At 48.0% G+C, this 16396-nt stretch overlaps 1 protein-coding gene and 1 pseudogene across 6 annotated transcripts in view; both read left to right on the top strand.

Moving 5' to 3' along the window:
• LSS (lanosterol synthase) overlaps positions 1-16396 on the top strand; it is a 46293-nt gene that overhangs the window by 24573 nt on the left and 5324 nt on the right. For 4 of the 6 annotated variants that reach the window (XM_043593371.1, XM_043593377.1, XM_043593375.1 and 1 more), the window contains 5 exons: positions 5351-5416; positions 5946-6026; positions 6565-6735; positions 7718-7796; positions 8360-11140. In XM_043593371.1, coding sequence (XP_043449306.1) covers positions 5351-5416; positions 5946-6026; positions 6565-6735; positions 7718-7796; positions 8360-8491 — 529 coding nt within the window. In that variant the 3' untranslated portion in view covers positions 8492-11140. Of the gene's footprint in view, positions 1-5350; positions 5417-5945; positions 6027-6564; positions 6736-7717; positions 7797-8359; positions 11141-12130; positions 13189-16396 lie in introns of those variants that run through there. The other 2 variants (XM_043593372.1, XM_043593373.1) reach the window with 2 other exon arrangements.
• Positions 13786-13905, top strand: LOC122492545 (annotated as a pseudogene).

Below are 16396 nucleotides of genomic sequence, written 5' to 3' on the forward strand. Positions count from 1 at the left end.
TTGGGTTGCTTCCACGTTTTGGCCATTGTGACTAATGCTGTAGTGAACAGCATTTAAATTCCCTGGTGGTCACTTCAGCTAGAGCGGGAGGTGCAGCAATGTCTGATCAGAAGCAGCAATCAGAGCACAATATTTTGGAAGACAGGGTCCTTTTTGCCCACCTAGGCGCTGTAAGCTGTGTGTAAGCTGCTCCAGGAGTAGGTGCACACCAGCCTGCCGAGGGGCTGGGGCTGGGAGACGGGTGGCTGCTGCCGTGCTGAGAGCTGCAGTTTCCCCTCCAAGCCTCCCCCTGGAAGTTGCAAGCCTCGGACAGACTCCAGAGTTACAGCAGACAAGGTGCTGCCGGTGCCGTTGGTGCCCAGGTGGGAGACAGGTTCCTGGGGCTTCCTGCTCGGCCACCTTCCCAGAGTCCTCTCCAATTGATTTTTGATATTGATCTTACAGCTAGACAATTTGCTGAACTTTAAAATTTGATGCACTTTATCTTATTGAGCAGTTTTAGGTTTGCAGGAAAATTGAGTGGAGGGTTCCTGTTTACCTGCCCCCTTCCACCTCCTACCCCATCTTGCATAAATTGGTTCGTTATTTTACAATTGATGAACCGATATTAATACGTTATCATCCAAAGTCCATGGTTTACATTCAGGGTCACCCTTTGTGTTGTACATTCCATGGGTTGTGACACATCTATAACACGTGTGTTCATCATTATCCTATAGAAATGTTTCACTGCTCCAAAAATTTTCTGTGCCCATTCACCCTTCCCCTTAAACTCCAGTCCCTGAGAATCACTATAGTTTGCCTTTTCCAGAATTTCACAGTTGATTTGCTTCTTTCATTTAGTGATATGTATTTAAGTTTCTTCCCTTTTTCTTTTTTCTTTAAATGTTTTTATTTATTTTTGTGAGCACGTGAGCGAGGGAGGGGCAGAGAGAGAGAGGAAGACACAGAATCGGAAGCAGGCTCCAGGCTCTGAGCTGTCAGCACAGATCCGGATGTGGGGCCCAAATTCATGAAATGTGAGATCACGACCTGAGCCGAAGTTGGACACTTAACTGACTGAGCCACCTAGGCGCCCCTCTTCCCTATCTCTTCATGGCTTGGATGGGTGGCTCAGTCAGTTAAGCATCAGACTTGCAGTTTTTGGGTTTGTGGGTTCAAGCCCTACATCAGGCTCTGAGCTGTCAGCACAGAGCCTGAAGCCTGTGAGATCATGACCTGAGCTGAAGTCTGATGGCTCCTTTGTCAACGATCACTTGATTAAATTTATGTGGGTCTATTTCTGGGCTCTCTATTTTATTCCATTGGTCTCTTTGTTTATTCTTTCTCCAACACCACACTGTCTGATCACTGTAGGTATTATAGCAAGTCTTGAAGTTGAGTGGTGTTGGTCATTGACTTTATTCTCCTTCCGGAATTGTATTGGCTGTGCTGGGTCTTTTGTCATTCTGTATAAACTTTGGAATCTGTCAGTATTCCAAAGTAACTTGCTGGGATTTTGATTGGGATTGCATTGAATCTATAGATGAAGTTGGGAATATCTTTGATTTCTTTCATTGGATTTTTGTACCTTTTCTGTTATAGATATTGTACATATTTTGAAAGATATATACCTAAGTATTTAATTTTTGTTCTTGATGCTAACATAATCTTGTGATTTTAATTTCAGAATTGCTCATTGCTGGTAGAATTGTTTTTTGTCTATTAACCTTGTATCCTGCAAGCTTGCTATGATTGTTTAATGGTTCCAGAAGTGTTTGGGTTGATTCTTTGGGATTTTCTATATAGATATTGGGATTTTCTACATAGATAATCATGTCATCTGTGAACAGGCACAGTTTTATTTCTTCCACACCAATCTATATACCATTTCTTTTCTTGTCCTGTTACATTGGCTAGGACTTCCAATACGATGTTGAAGAGGAGTGGTGAGAGGGTACATCCATGTTCTTCATCTCAGCAGGAAGGCATCATTTCTCACCATTAAGTGTGATGTTAGTTGTAGGTTTTTTGTAGCTGCTCTTTATCAAGTTGAGGAACTTCTTTCTATTCCTAGTTTGCTGAAAATTTTTAATCATAAATAGGTGTTAGATTTTGTCAAATACTTCTGCAGCTATTGATGTGATCATGTGATTTTTCTTTTTCAGCCTAGTTGATTTGATAGAGTATATTAGTTGATTTTTGAATGTGGAATCAGCTTTATGTACCTGGGATATCGTTTGTGGTATATAATTCATGTTATTGTATTTGATTTGCTAATACTCTTGAGGATCTTTGTGTCTGTGCTGCTGGGAGATAATGTTCTATAGTTTCCCTTTCTTGTGATGTCTTCGCTTTTGGTATTCAGGTTATGCTGTCCTCATAGAATGAATCAGGCAGTGTTCCCTTTGTGTCTATTCTCTGGAGAACACTGTAGACACTTTGTATAATTCCTTCCTTAAATGTTTAGTAGAAATCACCAGTGACTCCATCTGGGCAACTCTTTATATTCTAATTAATTGTGGCTTTTTTTGAGTCTTCTCCCTAGACCGTCCTATCACTTGCAAATGATACATTTTTCTTTGTCTTACTGCCTTGGCTAAGCCTGCATAGCAGAAGTGGCAGTAGTGGCATCTTTGTAGTATTTCCTGATGTTAAAGGGGGCTGCTTCCAATATTTCTCCATTTAGAATGATTTTTGCTGTAGGTTTTTGTTAATTACCCCTTTTCAGGTTAACAAAGTTCTTTTTTTGTAATTAAAAAAAATTTTTTTTATGTTTATTTTTGAGAGAGAGACTGACTTCAAGCAGAAGAGAGGCAGAGAGAGGGGGAGACATAGAATCCAAAGCAGACTTCAGGCTCTGAGCTGTCAACACAGAGGCCGACGTGGGGCTTGAACTCACAAACCGTGAGATCATGACCTGAGCCGAAGTCGGATGCTTAACTGACTGAGCTACCCAGGTGCCCCTTTTGATTTTTTTTTTAAATGTTTGTTTTTGGGGGAGAGAGAGAGAGAGAGAGAGAGCAAGCGAGCATGAGTGCGACCGGGGGAGGGGCAGAGAGAGAGAGGGAGACACAGAATCCAAAGCAGGTTCTAGGCTCTGAGCTGTGATCACAGAGCCCGACGTGGGGCTCCAACTCATGAACCATGAGATAATGACCTGAGCTGAAGTGGAATGCTTAACCAAGTGAGCTACCCAGGCGCTCCTGACAAAGTTCTTTTTTTTTTTTTTTTTTTTTTTTTTTTAATTTTTTTTAACGTTTATTCATTTTTGAGACAGAGACAGAGCATGAATGGGGGAAGGTCAGAGAGAGAGAGAGACACAGAATCTGAAACAGGCTCCAGGCTGTGAGCTGTCAGCACGGAGCCTGACGCGGGGCTCGAACTCACGGACCGCGAGATCATGACCTGAGCCGAAGTCGGACGCCCAACCGACTGAGCCACCCAGGCGCCCCGACAAAGTTCTTTTTCTTTTTTTAATTTTTTTTTTCAACGTTTTTATTTATTTTTGGGACAGAGAGAGACAGAGCATGAACGGGGGAGGGGCAGAGAGAGAGGGAGACACAGAACCGGAAACAGGCTCCAGGCTCCGAGCCATCAGCCCAGAGCCTGACATGGGGCTCGAACTCACGGACCGCAAGATTGTGACCTGGCTGAAGTCGGACGCTTAACCGACTGCGCCACCCAGGCGCCCCGACAAAGTTCTTTTTAATGCTACTTTGTTAAGTTGTTTTTTCCCTCTGTTGTGAATGGGTGTTGTATTTTAGGAAATAATTTTTCTATCTCTGTAAGGATGATAAACATAATCTCTTTTATATGTTAATGTCATAGATGATTACTATAGATCTTCCTAGTGTTAAAACCCCTCTGTTTCTGGAGGTGTTTTATGCCAACTTAGTATTGCATATGTCCAGCTTAGTATTGGCATATATCTATGCTGTATTCAGTTTCTTAATATTTAAATTTGAATTTTGCATCTATGTTCATTAATCAGTAGCCTGAAAATTGTGCTTTGCTACATCACTTTTATATGGTCTGTTGGATTTGCAGAATAACAAGGGGTGTTCCTTCCTCCTGTGTTTTCTGAAAGAGTTTGTGTAACATTAGAATGATCATTGTTGGTGAGTTAGTAGAACTTACCTTTTAAACTTTTAGGCCTGGACTTCTTTTTCTGGGCAAAGTGACTCCTGTCTTTGGTAGTTGTAGAACCATCCAGGCTCCCTCTCTGCTTGAGGTGGTTTTGAGAAGCTACTTTTCCAGTAGTTTGTGCGTTCTGAGTTTTCCCATATGCTGCTGAAAGTTTTCTTTTCCTCTTAACCTTTTAGTTTCCACTATACTTGTGGTCATATCACTCTTTGGTTGCTAGTGTTATTTATTTGTCCCTTCATCCTTTGTTATCTCTTGCTGAGTCACAACATTACTAAGACTTGGTGGCTTCAAACAGCACATGTCTGTTGCCTCACAGTTTCTGTGGGTCGGGAACCTAGGCACAGCCTAACCAGGTGCTCTGCTGCAGGTTCCATGGGGCTGCAGCCAGGATGCCGGCCAGGACTGGGATCTCATCTGAGCAGCGGCTAAGGGAGGGTCTTATGGCATTCATGTAGTTGCTGGCAGGTTTCCATTCCTTGCAAAATGTCAGCCTCAGGGTCTCATTTCTTCTCTGACTGTTGTCTGGACCCACCCTCAGTTTCTTGCCATCTGGGCACCTCTGTGGTGTCTCACGAAGCTGGGAAGGGCCAGGGAGTCTGCTTGCGAGACAGAAGCTAGACTTCCCTGTGCCCGAGTCATGGAAGTGATGTCCCATCAGCTTTGCTGCAATTTGTTGTTTGGGAACAAGTCTTAGGTGCCGTCCACACCCAAGGGATGGGATGACATGGGTGTGGGTACCTGTTGGTGAAGGTCACGGGGGTCACCTTGGAGGGTGTATTTGTATCTTCACTCTGGCCTTTTCAGGGAACCAGTTATTCTCCTAAAGTACCAGTTAGACTTAGGATGGATCTCTGCCCTCAAAATCTATTATTTTCTAATTTTTCATTTCTTTTTAAAATTTCATTCTGTATATTTACTGAAACTCGTGTCAGTGACATTATTGCGGTGAAACAGAGTTTGTCTGTATCTGTAGCTGCTTGTAATACGGGTTCATCGCTGACATTTTACTTCCCTCCTGCATTTCTTTTCACTGTCAGTTTGCTTCTCCCTCCTCTGCCCTCTCATCCCTTCTTCTCTGACCTTTGCATTTCTTCTCTCAACTGTTGGTTTATTTTTACCTATTTTTGTAAGGGAGACCTTGCTCATTCTTCTGAGGCCGTGGGACGGGTGAACTCAGGGTGGGTGGATTGCTCTGTTGGTTAGCCATCCTTCTGTGTTCCAGGGAGACGCTTGAGCAGGGCCTGGAGTTCTGTCGGCAGAAGCAGCGGGCTGACGGCTCCTGGGAAGGGTAAGTGAGCTTCCGGTTGTGTGCGTGGGATGGGAGGGCTCTGCTCTTCTGTGCTCCTGTGATGCTCAGTCGTGTGCTCCGGGAGTGAGCTGCCAGCAACAGATTTCTGGTGGGCCTTGTTCAGTTTTGAACACTTGGCCTCACCCTGGCGGTGCTTGCTCAGCTCACTGTTAGAGCGGTTTGGCCAAGTGTGTTGGAAGGGCTCGGTGGCCTGGTGCCTGGTTTGTTGTGTCTGTGATTACTCCTTCCTCTGGGTGTGCATCAGTTCTTACACTGCTTTGTGGCGGCAGCAGCTGGAACCATCTTGTGAGGGCCGGGGGTGGCAGGTGTGTTTTCCTTGGCCTGAGAGCCTGGGGGCACTAGTCAGTTGCTTGCTGAAGGCTATGTGGATGGGTTTCTTGCAAATCACCCCAGCTTCCTTGATTCCGTGATGGAGGGTGTTCCCAAAGTCCGGCAGAATTCCTGTTGTTTTTACACGCCCTTCTGAATGAGACTGCAAGGCTGAGGTCCTCCTCTGTCTCCCCTCCAGCTCCTGGGGAGTTTGCTTCACCTACGGCACCTGGTTTGGGCTGGAAGCTTTCGCCTGCATGGGGCAGACTTACAGCAGCGGGTGAGTATGGGCATTTGTCCCTGCTGGAGTGAGGCCCTTTTCAGCAGGACATTCTGTTGGGGGTGTCTTTTCCTTTGAAGTATTTTGTATTTTTCTAAGCTCATGAGCCAACAGCACCCTTTCTAGTAAAGACACTGCTCTGGGAAGTTTCTGGCTTGTGTGTGGAGGGGCACCTTGGGCTTGCGTGGCCCCCATGCCCAGTGGGATACCCTCTGAGCTGGGCTGAGAGAAGGGAGGCGGCTCAGATCTGAGCTGTCTCCAGCCACCTCACCCAGCTCTGTTTTGTGGTGTTTCACGGTGGTCATGCCTGTGCGGCATCTGCAGCCAGAGAGCTTTTCAGTTTATCTTCCCAGCATACCTAAGGAGGCAGGTGTCTCTGTGCCCTTCACTTCACATAGTGGGTGGGACTGGGGTGCAGACTGCCTCCCTCCCCCCCACCATTCTCCTCCCCTTACCCCTGGGGAGGCCTAGCCAGTGGGCCATCGGGCCTGGGACCTCCCTGGAGTGACAGCATCTCCTGTCTTGCTGGTCTCTACAGGGCTGTGTGTGCGGCGGTCTCCCAGGCCTGTGACTTCCTGCTATCCCAGCAGATGGTGGATGGGGGCTGGGGAGAAGACTTTGAGTCCTGCGAGCAGCGGCGTTACATACAGAGTGCCACGTCCCAGATCCACAACACATCCTGGGCCTTGATGGGGCTCATGGCCGTCAGGTGGGGGCTGCGAGACCCATCCCCAAGTAGTGGGGTTGGGAGGAGTAGGGTGTGGGTGGCTGACCTGTGAGCAGGCGTGGGAGGAGGTGAGGCCTGCAGGGCGAGGGCATATGTCTGGCCAAACACAGGGCTTCCTGCAGAGAGGCTTGCCTTTTAGAAGACCACCCAAAGTGACAAGGGAGACAAGAGGCCTGTGTCAACAGCGTAGGGTGAGGCAAGTCCCTGTAGTTGCTGTCTTTGGGCCCTCCTACCTCCATGTGTGTGTGTAAGCACAGACACATGCACGTGTGTGCACGTGTGCATATATGCACACAGACACACGTAGTGTCCCAGCCTGTGCGGTCTTGTTGGTTTTGAGGCCATTTGGGGAATCTTCCTAAAACTCCCTCAAAATTAGGGCAGGTCAGTGTGAGCAGGAGCAGCAGTCTGTGGGGGCACCTCTAGGGAAGGGGGCTCAGGGACCAACCCCCAATCTGCCTACCACAGCCAAGCTCAGTCCTGCACCCTCAGTCCTGGGGTGTCATCCCTTTCCATGATGAGTGAGGATTAGCACATGTGGCGTGTGCGGCCCTCAGAGGGTCCTGAGGACCAGTGGGCCGGACAGCCATGAGGTTTCACCTCATTCTGTCCAAAACAGCAGCGTCTTGTGGCAGGGCCCTGGGGCAGGTCTGGAGCAGGCGGGGCCATCAGCCAGCCACATGTGTGGGGCTGCCCACCTGGCCTGCTCGCCTCCACATTGGCTGCCTTTTGCATTTTTCTGGGATTCTGGGTAGAAAACGTGCAGCGGTAGCCTGCGGCGTGCTAACTCTCATGGTGGGTTCTGGTTCCTTGTGTGCGTCAGCGCCAGTTCAGTCACCACGCAGGATTTCCCATCTGCCTTGTGCCAGTAGCTCAAGGGTGCGGGTGCAGGTTGGGCTGTAGCCAGAGGCGCTTCCCCCAGAGAGTGGTGGCAGGTGGACTCAGTGCCTCCTCTTCCCCCCAGGCATCCCTGCGTAGAGGCCCTGGAGAAGGGAGTCCGGTGTCTGCTTAGAAAACAGCTCCCCAATGGCGACTGGCCCCAGGTATGCTGAGGAGGTCTGAAGAGCTCGAGGCCCAGCACCGACCTCGATTTGCACGAATGTTTTCACAGCCCTACGCTGTCCCTGTGTCCCTGGTGACCTCCTCACCGGCGGGGTCTCAGCTTTGGGGATTTGAGATTAGTGAACACCACCAATGAGCGCCTGTGGTGGAAGCAGGTCTACAGTGAAGCCCTGGCTCGGAGGCAGGGCTGGTGGTGCTGGGGCAGAGGACGCTGGATAGCCTCAGGCTCTGCCTCAGCATGGAGTGCAGGAGCACCTTCACCTGTCTCCTCTGATGTGGGGTCACGAGGTCACACGAGGCTGACCCCCTCCCTTGGATGAGTCCAGGGTTGACAGCTGTGAAGGGCTGGTAACTCAGGCCAGAGGGTTTGCTGCAGGGTGAGGGGTCCAGAGCTAGGGTGGTAGCAGGGGGATGGCCTGCAGAGGTTCCCTCGGAAACCCCCCCGCCTCTGGGAGCCTGCCAGCTCTCTGGCTAGGGTCTCTGTTCAGGGAGCCCCTTAGCCACCTGCTAGAGCCTTTGTGTTTATTTCTCTGTGTTCTTTCAGGAGAACATCCCTGGCGTCTTCAACAAGTCGTGTGTCATCAACTACAGCAGCTACAGGAACATCTTCCCCATCTGGGCCCTTGGCCGCTTCTCCCACCTGTACCCTGAGAGTGCCCTTGCTGGCCGCCCTTGAGGGTGCCTGGCAGGCAGGTGGGTGGTGGGCACTGGCGTCTGGGAGGGTGGGGCAGGAAGGGGGCATCATTTCCGGTGAGCTGCAGGATCCCCTGCCCAGGGGTCCAGTGCCCCTCACAAACCCCTTCCCCGGGGTGGGACCAGGCCTGGGGCAGGGGTGGGGCCGGTGGCTTTAGGTACTTGATTTTCAGGGTAGGTTTAGTTCTTAGAAGAGCTCGTGGACCTCAGGTGAGGAAAGGAACAAGATGAGCCATGATCCTGGTACAGTGTGTTCTGCAGCACCTAGCCAGGGTGTGCGGCCTTGCTTTGGGGCTGGGAGGGCTTTCTCCACCAGTACTTCAGTTCTTGGGAGAGGGGAGTGCGGCCTCACCTCTTCCTGCCCGGTGCTGCCCAGGAGCCGGCCCGACTGGGCTTGCCCCTAGGCTGGCTCTTCCTATTTCTTCTGTCTGTGGGGCTGAGGGATGTGATCTGTTCACCGTGGCAGCCCCGGGCTCAGCAAGGGACAGGGACCAGACTCGCCGAGTGTCTGTGGCTGTGTGGAGGGGAGTCAGTTGTGGCTGCTGGCCGTGCCCTACACCCTAGGCTCACCCACGCTGCATCGTGGTCACCAGTTGTGGGCGCCAGTATCGCTCTCTCCCGAGTTTGTAGCCTGCAGTGTCTCGTGCTGACAGGCGCAGGCAGGAGACTAAGTGTGACGAGGGACAAGTGCTCGTGAGTGGTTTAGTGGTTACCACCATGGGGCACCACGTGTGCCAGGCACAGCGGAGCAGTCAGCGCTGCTGGCTGGACGGGCCTGATGCTGTAGGGTGCCCTCTTGGCCGCCGCCAATGCTCGTGTCCTGGTTTGTGCTCTGAGGGGAAGTGAGGGCTGGAATTCCAGGGTGGTGCCTCTTAGGAGCTAAACCTTTCAGTTCCCTTCTGGCTCTATGTCTGGTTTGGTGTGCATGGATTTGGGGGCCAGGATGGAAAAACCTGGGCTCTGGATTTGCCTTTGACCTATGAGGACAAGTGGGTCATGTGCTCAGGGCTTCGCTAGGAGTGTGGCTGTGAGGAGTCACCAAGAGCTTTGATGAGAATAAAATCCAGGCCTGGTGTTGCCCCTAGGGCCCTGCTCTGGTTGGCCACCCTAGTGCCTCTCTGCCTGTTCTTCTGTGCCACCTCCTGGATTGGTAGCCGCCCCTGACTGTGCTCCCTTGGCAGACCGTTCTCCCTCAGACAGCCAGATGTCTGAGTGTTCCTCTGCTCCTGCCATTCTCTGCCCAGATCCCTACAGGGCCATTGCTGAGACTTTGTACCATATGGCCTTGACCCTGCAGCTCTCTTGGCCTTGAGTGCCATCCCTGACTCTGCTTGGGGCTTGCCTGCTTTGGGCTTGAGCTGTTCCTTCACTAACTTCTCTTCCCCCAGGGTGGTGCTTCTGCTATGAGCCCTGCAGGGCTGGGTTTTGTGTACACGTAGATGGCCCCATCGGCTCTACTGGCTGCTACACTGTGTGGCACGTAGTGGGTGTTCAGTGGATACCTGTTGACATCAGCACTTCTCCCCAGACATTTTTAAACTCGGGTTTATTTTGGCTGAAGGAACTGTTGGGATCCCTTTGAAATCATCGGGTTTGCTCTTGCACTTCTTTTCGTGGCCCCTGTTATCCCCAGCTGGGGTAATAGCAACATAGGTGGTGATTGACCACAGTCTGCTCCTTGAAGTGGCTGCTGCCCCTGGTAGGCTCCCAGCCATGGCCAGATCATAGGGTTAATGAAACCTAAGAAATGAAAATCTACTTTTATACTGCAAATGTTGTCACTTCTGTGGGCAGCTACCTTAATAAATTGACATGTGATTCCCTTAGAAGCATGTCACACTTGTGTTTTGTCTCATCTTGGAAAGAGTCACAGATCTGGGGTTTTCAGAGACTCACTTGGGTACCATGTTGGACACTGGGCCACCACCTCATCAGTTTCAGGGGATAAGAGTAACTGCTTAAAGATGAGCAGGTGCATGTTGTTTTGAATGGAAATTATGTGCTTCAGCCTAATTAAAAATCAAGTTCTCAACAAAACAGAACAGAAATAGACAGAATGGACTCATGAATATAGAACAAACTGGTGCTTGCCAGAGGGGAGAGGATGGGCGATGAGTGAAATAGGAGAAGGGGCATAAGAACACAAACTTCCAGTTATAAAATATGTAAGTCAAATGATAGAAAGTACAGCATGAAACATATAGCTGATGATACGGCAGTCCCATTGGGTGGTGACTGCACTTACTTTGGGGGTACTGAGCATGTACACAGTTGAATCAGTGTGGTGCACCTGAAACTAACACAACCTTGCGTGTCAGTTGTACTTGAGATTAAAAAAGAATCAGGCTCTCTTTCCTGGGCAAATCATCAAAGATGCTTGAATTCAAATTATTTTTGGTTATTGGGAGCAGATTCTGAGTATTTACTGGGAAGTTTTTGCTGGAGCCATATTAGGTTTTCTGCATTCACCAGATGTAAACTTTAAACCTTTCCTTTGAGGAATTCTCTAACTATAAATCCTTAACTCACAGTGGAAATTCAACTCTAAGAAAATACTTTTCCTTACTGAACCTAATCAATATGCTACATATATTTAAATTTTATTTAGTCAATAAAATGTTATAAAAAGTAATGCTATTTACTGTTGCTTCTTTATCCTTTTCTTATCTCAGCAGTTATGCTAATTATAGGTTAATTGGTCAGCTTGATTTATCTTTGTCTCCATCTGCAATATAAATTTTTATTCACGATTCACTTTGTTTAAAAAGGAATTGAGGGTAGAAACAGTCAGAGGAAAGTCGATAGGACGTGAGGCATGGGTCGGGGTCAGATTGGTTTGTTCTTATGACCTCAGTTTTGGTGCTTAGCTTTCTGGGAGGTGGCTGGAGCTTACACACAACAGCCCCAGTAGTTGGGGAGATGCTGGTCTCACCGGTTGTGGATGGGTCACAGCTAGGGCGTCTGCTCGCGGTGGGATCCCACCATAGTCACCCACATAGGTGGCAATGGAAGGAGGCTGAGGATGCTGCTCTGGAGAGCACCGGGCCACTCTGTGGTATGAACTTCATGCCTGGCATTTTCACCTGGGGTTTTGGGTGCTGTCTCAAAGACTCCCTTTCATCACTCAGGAGGATATAAGGGTGATATGGATAACTTAAGGTTACCTGTTTTCTTCAGTGAAAATGATTCACCCATTAGTTTCTCCATGATGACTACTGGTGGGTGATTTCCAACCTTCCTCTGGGGACAGTGTCTGAAACCCATGCTTGAGACAAGTGGAGAACAGCTAGTTTGCATGGCTTCAGGTGGCCTCAGATACCTTCCCCACAACCAGGCCTTTTGTGGGAGTGAGATGCAGTGGGCTGGAGACCCTGTGTCTTTGATGCCCTCTCTGGTTCTTGGGAGGGGGTAGAGAAGTGGGGACTATTCTTGGACCATCCAGGAACAGGTGAGCACTGAAACAGCCCATGGTGGCCAGAATACTTAAAAAAAAAAAAAAAAAGTGCCAGTGACCTGTTGGATGATCTTGTGTGGTCCAACATGCATATGATTGGAGTCTCACAGAATGGGGTGGGAGGGAGGCAGAAAAACATCTGAGTAATCATGGCTGAAAATTTTCCAGATATGGAATATATAAACCCATAGATCTGTGATGCTCAGCAGACACAGAACAATCGCACAGACGAAACATGCCAAAACCAAAACCTCCTCCAGAGCACATCATGAGTTGATGAAAACCAGTGATGAATAAAGGCTTAAAAGCAATCAAAAACAGACATGTTATATACAGGTGAACAAAGGGAAGGACAGCTGACTTCTCATCAGGTAAAATGCAAACCAGAAGGCAGTGCTGCATGACGTCTTTATAAAGTATTAAAAGGGAAAAACTGGTCAGCTTAAAATTCTCTATTCACAGAAAATGAAAGTGAAGGCAAAGTAGACCCTTTCCAGACCAAAACTGAAGGAATTCTCCAGCAGCCTTGCCCTACAAGAAACATTGTTTGGGCCCAAGGATAGTGATAACCAGGTGGAAACTGATCTGCACCAAAGAATGAGGCCCAGAAATGTTACGTGTAGAAGGCTTTTTCCCCTTTGTTAAAAACAAGCATACAAACAAAAACCTCTTTAAAATAGAATTAACTTTTAAAGGCAAAAACAAGAATGTGAACACGGACAAGAAATGTGCTGGAGGACAGTGGCAGATGCTGCCGAGAGGGCTCCCCTTGTGTGTCAAGTGCTGCGTCCCCAAGTGACAGTATTTACCAGGACACAGATTGTTGTAAGTGAAAGGAACCTATTGTAAACCCAGAGTAAACCACTAAAAAGAAAGGGGGTATAGCTAGAAAACTGATAAAGGGGACAAACTAATCCCAAAGGAGACAGGAAGAAAGAACAGACAGGACGATAGAAAATGTGATAAACCTAACTCTTGTGGACTGGATTGTGTCTCCCAACATTCATTTGGAAGAAAAGGACCTAAATTTGGATACGGGGCCTTTCAGAAGATAATAAGGTTAAATGAAGTCACAGGGTGGCTCTGATCTGATAGGACTGGTGTCCTAAGAAGAGATGAGGGGACACACAGGAACGACCACGTGAGGACAGAACTCTGCCCACACCTGATTCTCAGGTTTTGTGCTTTCAGAACTGTAAGAAAATAAATTTCTGTTGTTAAAGCCACCCAGTCTGCTGTTTTGTTAGGTAGCCCTAGAAAACTGCCGCACCAACCATTTAAGTGATTTTACTAATTGAAGGGCCAAGTGCTCTAGTTAAGAGCAGAAACTGTCACATTGAATGAAAAAGCATGACTCGTGTGTTGTCCGTGAGAAATTTTAAATGCAAAAATACAGGATAAAAGGACTAGTTTAGAAAACTATATGAAAAAACATTAATCATAAGGAAAAGTACTATATTAATATAAGGTAGGTTTCAGGAAAAGGAATGGTACTAGAAGCAAAGAGTCATTTAATAACAGTAATGTGTATGCCCTAATAACAGCTTCAGAATATGAAAAACAAAAATGGGCAGAGGGAGAGGGAATCCGATAAAGTGGGAGATTTCAACATTGTCTCAGCAGGAACAATCCTGAGTAGACAAAATCTTGAGCCAACTTGAAGTGATGGACATTTATGGAACACTTCACCTAACATTCTTTTTCAAGAGCTTATGAACCATCAGTCACTAATACCACATGCGGGGTGAGGAAATTTGAAAGGATTGAAGCCATACAGTGTATTCTCCAACTGTAATGGAATGAAATTAAAAATCAGTGACAAAAAGAATACTTGGCAGGGGAGCTACCATTGCACTCCGAATGTGCTGACCCCTGCGATTTCCCCAAATGTAGGAAACTTGACTGCATAATTTGTGATGGGGGAAAAAAAGAAAAAATATCTGGAAATTAAGCATTATACTTCTAAATAACCAATGATCAATAAATGAAAGTACAAGGGAAATAAAATATTTCAAGCTAAGTGAAAAAAATGACATCAAAATTTGTGGGATGTATCTAAAGCAGTGGTCATAGAAATGGTTACAGGCTGAAATATTAACACTATATAAGGTTTCAAATCTGTGATTTAAATGTCTACCTTAAGAATTTTAAAACCAGGGGCACCTGGGTGGCTCAGTCGGTTAAGCGTCCGACTTTGGCTCAGGTCATGATCTCCAGTTCTTGGGTTTGAGCCTTGCGTCAGACTCTGTCTTGGCAGCTCAGAGCCTGGAGCATGCTTCAGATTGTGTTTCCCTCTCTCTCTGCCCCTCCCCTGCTCATGCGCTCTCTCTCTCTCTCTCTCTCTCTCTCTCTCTCTCTGTGCCCCTCCCTGACTCACACTCTGTCTCTCTCTCTCTCAAAAATAAAAAAAATTAAAAAAAAAATCTTAAAACCAGAGTAAGTAGAAGGAAGGAAATACCAGATAAAAGAGCACAAGTCAAATGCTGTAAGAAACATAACAGAGGAGATCAGTGAAGTTGATGCTTGGAGAAACTTAACAAGCCTCTGGTCTGATCCGGAAAGAAAGGACACCTACAGTAGGCATTAAAAAGGCGCATTGCCACAGGTCCCGCAGACACCAGGCAGTATCCAGCCTGGTTACCCCCAGGCCTACTGACCTGGCGTGGTCCGCTCGAGCTCACCGTGCTGCTGCCTCTCTGCATCCCACTGCTCGCGATGCCTGGCTTGCTGATCCTTAGGTCCTGCTGCACACACCTGCTGGCGCTGCTGCTCCACGTTCACGTTAGGTTTTCTGCTGTGGCCGTGCGGTCTGTCCTCAGAGGCATGAGACCACAGAGTACAATGAGAGAATGTCGTGGGGTGCTCAGTGCCAGTGTTCCACAGCGCAGACACGGAAAAATCCCCTGAAAGACACGGTTATTATATAGGTGTTCCTGAGAAGAAGTGGGAAATTTAAATCACCCTGTATCTATTTTAGAGATTAATTTGAAATTTAAAACTTTCCTAGAAGAAAACTCTAGTCTCAGATGGCTTCCTGGTGAATTTTGTCAATCATTTAAGACAGAAATAACAATCTAACACAAATACCCAGACATTCGAGGAGGAGAGAACATTTTGCGACTCCTTTGAGAGGGTGTGACCTTGATAGAAAACCAGACCAAGACATTACTGGAAAAGGAAATACAGATCAATTTCCCCACACAAATACAGAAAATATTTAACAGACTACTAGCAAGTTGAACCCAGTGATAAAAGAATGATGCATCATGATCAGAAAATTGGCAGAGGGTGATGGTCCTGTGGCTGGAGGGGATATGATTTCCATAGGGTTTTCTAGGGGTCGTAAGAAATGGCATTTTAAATGCCATGGTGTAGGGGGGGATACTTTCATGTCCCAGGGCCTTGCTCTTAGGGGTTTTGAGGGGAGACATCCATCCTCCGTCCTGGGAGCTCCTGCACACCCTTGCTTAGTGGGCACTACCCATGTCCCCGCTGTCCTTGTCTGATGTGAGAGGCTGTGGGTCCAGACACTGGGCCTGTTTCAGGTTGAATGAGGGACGTTTGGGACTTAGAAATCCTCTTTCCCAGGGGTGCCTGGGTTAAGCGTCCGGCTTTGGCTCATGATCTCACGGTTTGTGAGTTTGAGCCCTGCATCACACTCTGTGCTGACAGTTCAGAGCCTGGAGCCTGCTTTGGATTCTGTGTCTCCCTCTCTCTCTCTGCCCTTCTGCTACTCACACTCTCTTTCTCTCAAAAATAAATAAGCACTTAAAAAAATTAAAAAAGAAAAAAAATCTTTTCCACAAAACCCGACTCAAGGCTTTCTCTCCTTGAAGGAACCTTATGCTAACTTGGCAGTCTGGGGAAAATAATGGCTTTCTTCTACTTGTACCCCGAGTGCCCTTGATGTGGCATGGGGAACCCTGGGTGTTGGGGCTGAAGGATGGAGGATGTGCTGGTTCCTTGTTTGGACTCTATCCCTTCCTAAGAGGATCAGGAGATGATCTCTCTGGTGCCTCAACGGCTGCCAAGAAGCACGACCAAGAACTCCAGAGCCAGGAAACAGTGCTGAGTGCATTTATTGCCCTCAGTAGTTAGTTGGAAGAGCGGGTGTTGGGGTGGCTTTTTGGTGGTCCCACTACCTGAGGACTGAAATCTGCACCCTGGCAGGACTCCACAAACACAGGTCTGTGTGTGATTGGTCCGCACAGCCCTTGTGCCCGGTCAGGGGGAGTCTTCAGTTAGGTCCAGTAACAGTCAGTGTTCCGGTCGCTCAGGGCTCACAGTCCAGCCCTTCTTACGAGGGAAGTGTGGTCAGCAGGCTGCCTCCAACTGCCAGCCCCTTCAGATCAGAGCCCTCCTGGAGTCCACGGGGCTTGTGGGCTGTTGGGGGCACCCGAGCTCCCCTCCCTCTGCCCCACTGCCCCTTTTTCT

This window comes from Prionailurus bengalensis, chromosome C2 (genome assembly GCF_016509475.1).
Source record: "Prionailurus bengalensis isolate Pbe53 chromosome C2, Fcat_Pben_1.1_paternal_pri, whole genome shotgun sequence".
NCBI classification, from domain to species: Eukaryota; Metazoa; Chordata; class Mammalia; order Carnivora; family Felidae; genus Prionailurus; species Prionailurus bengalensis.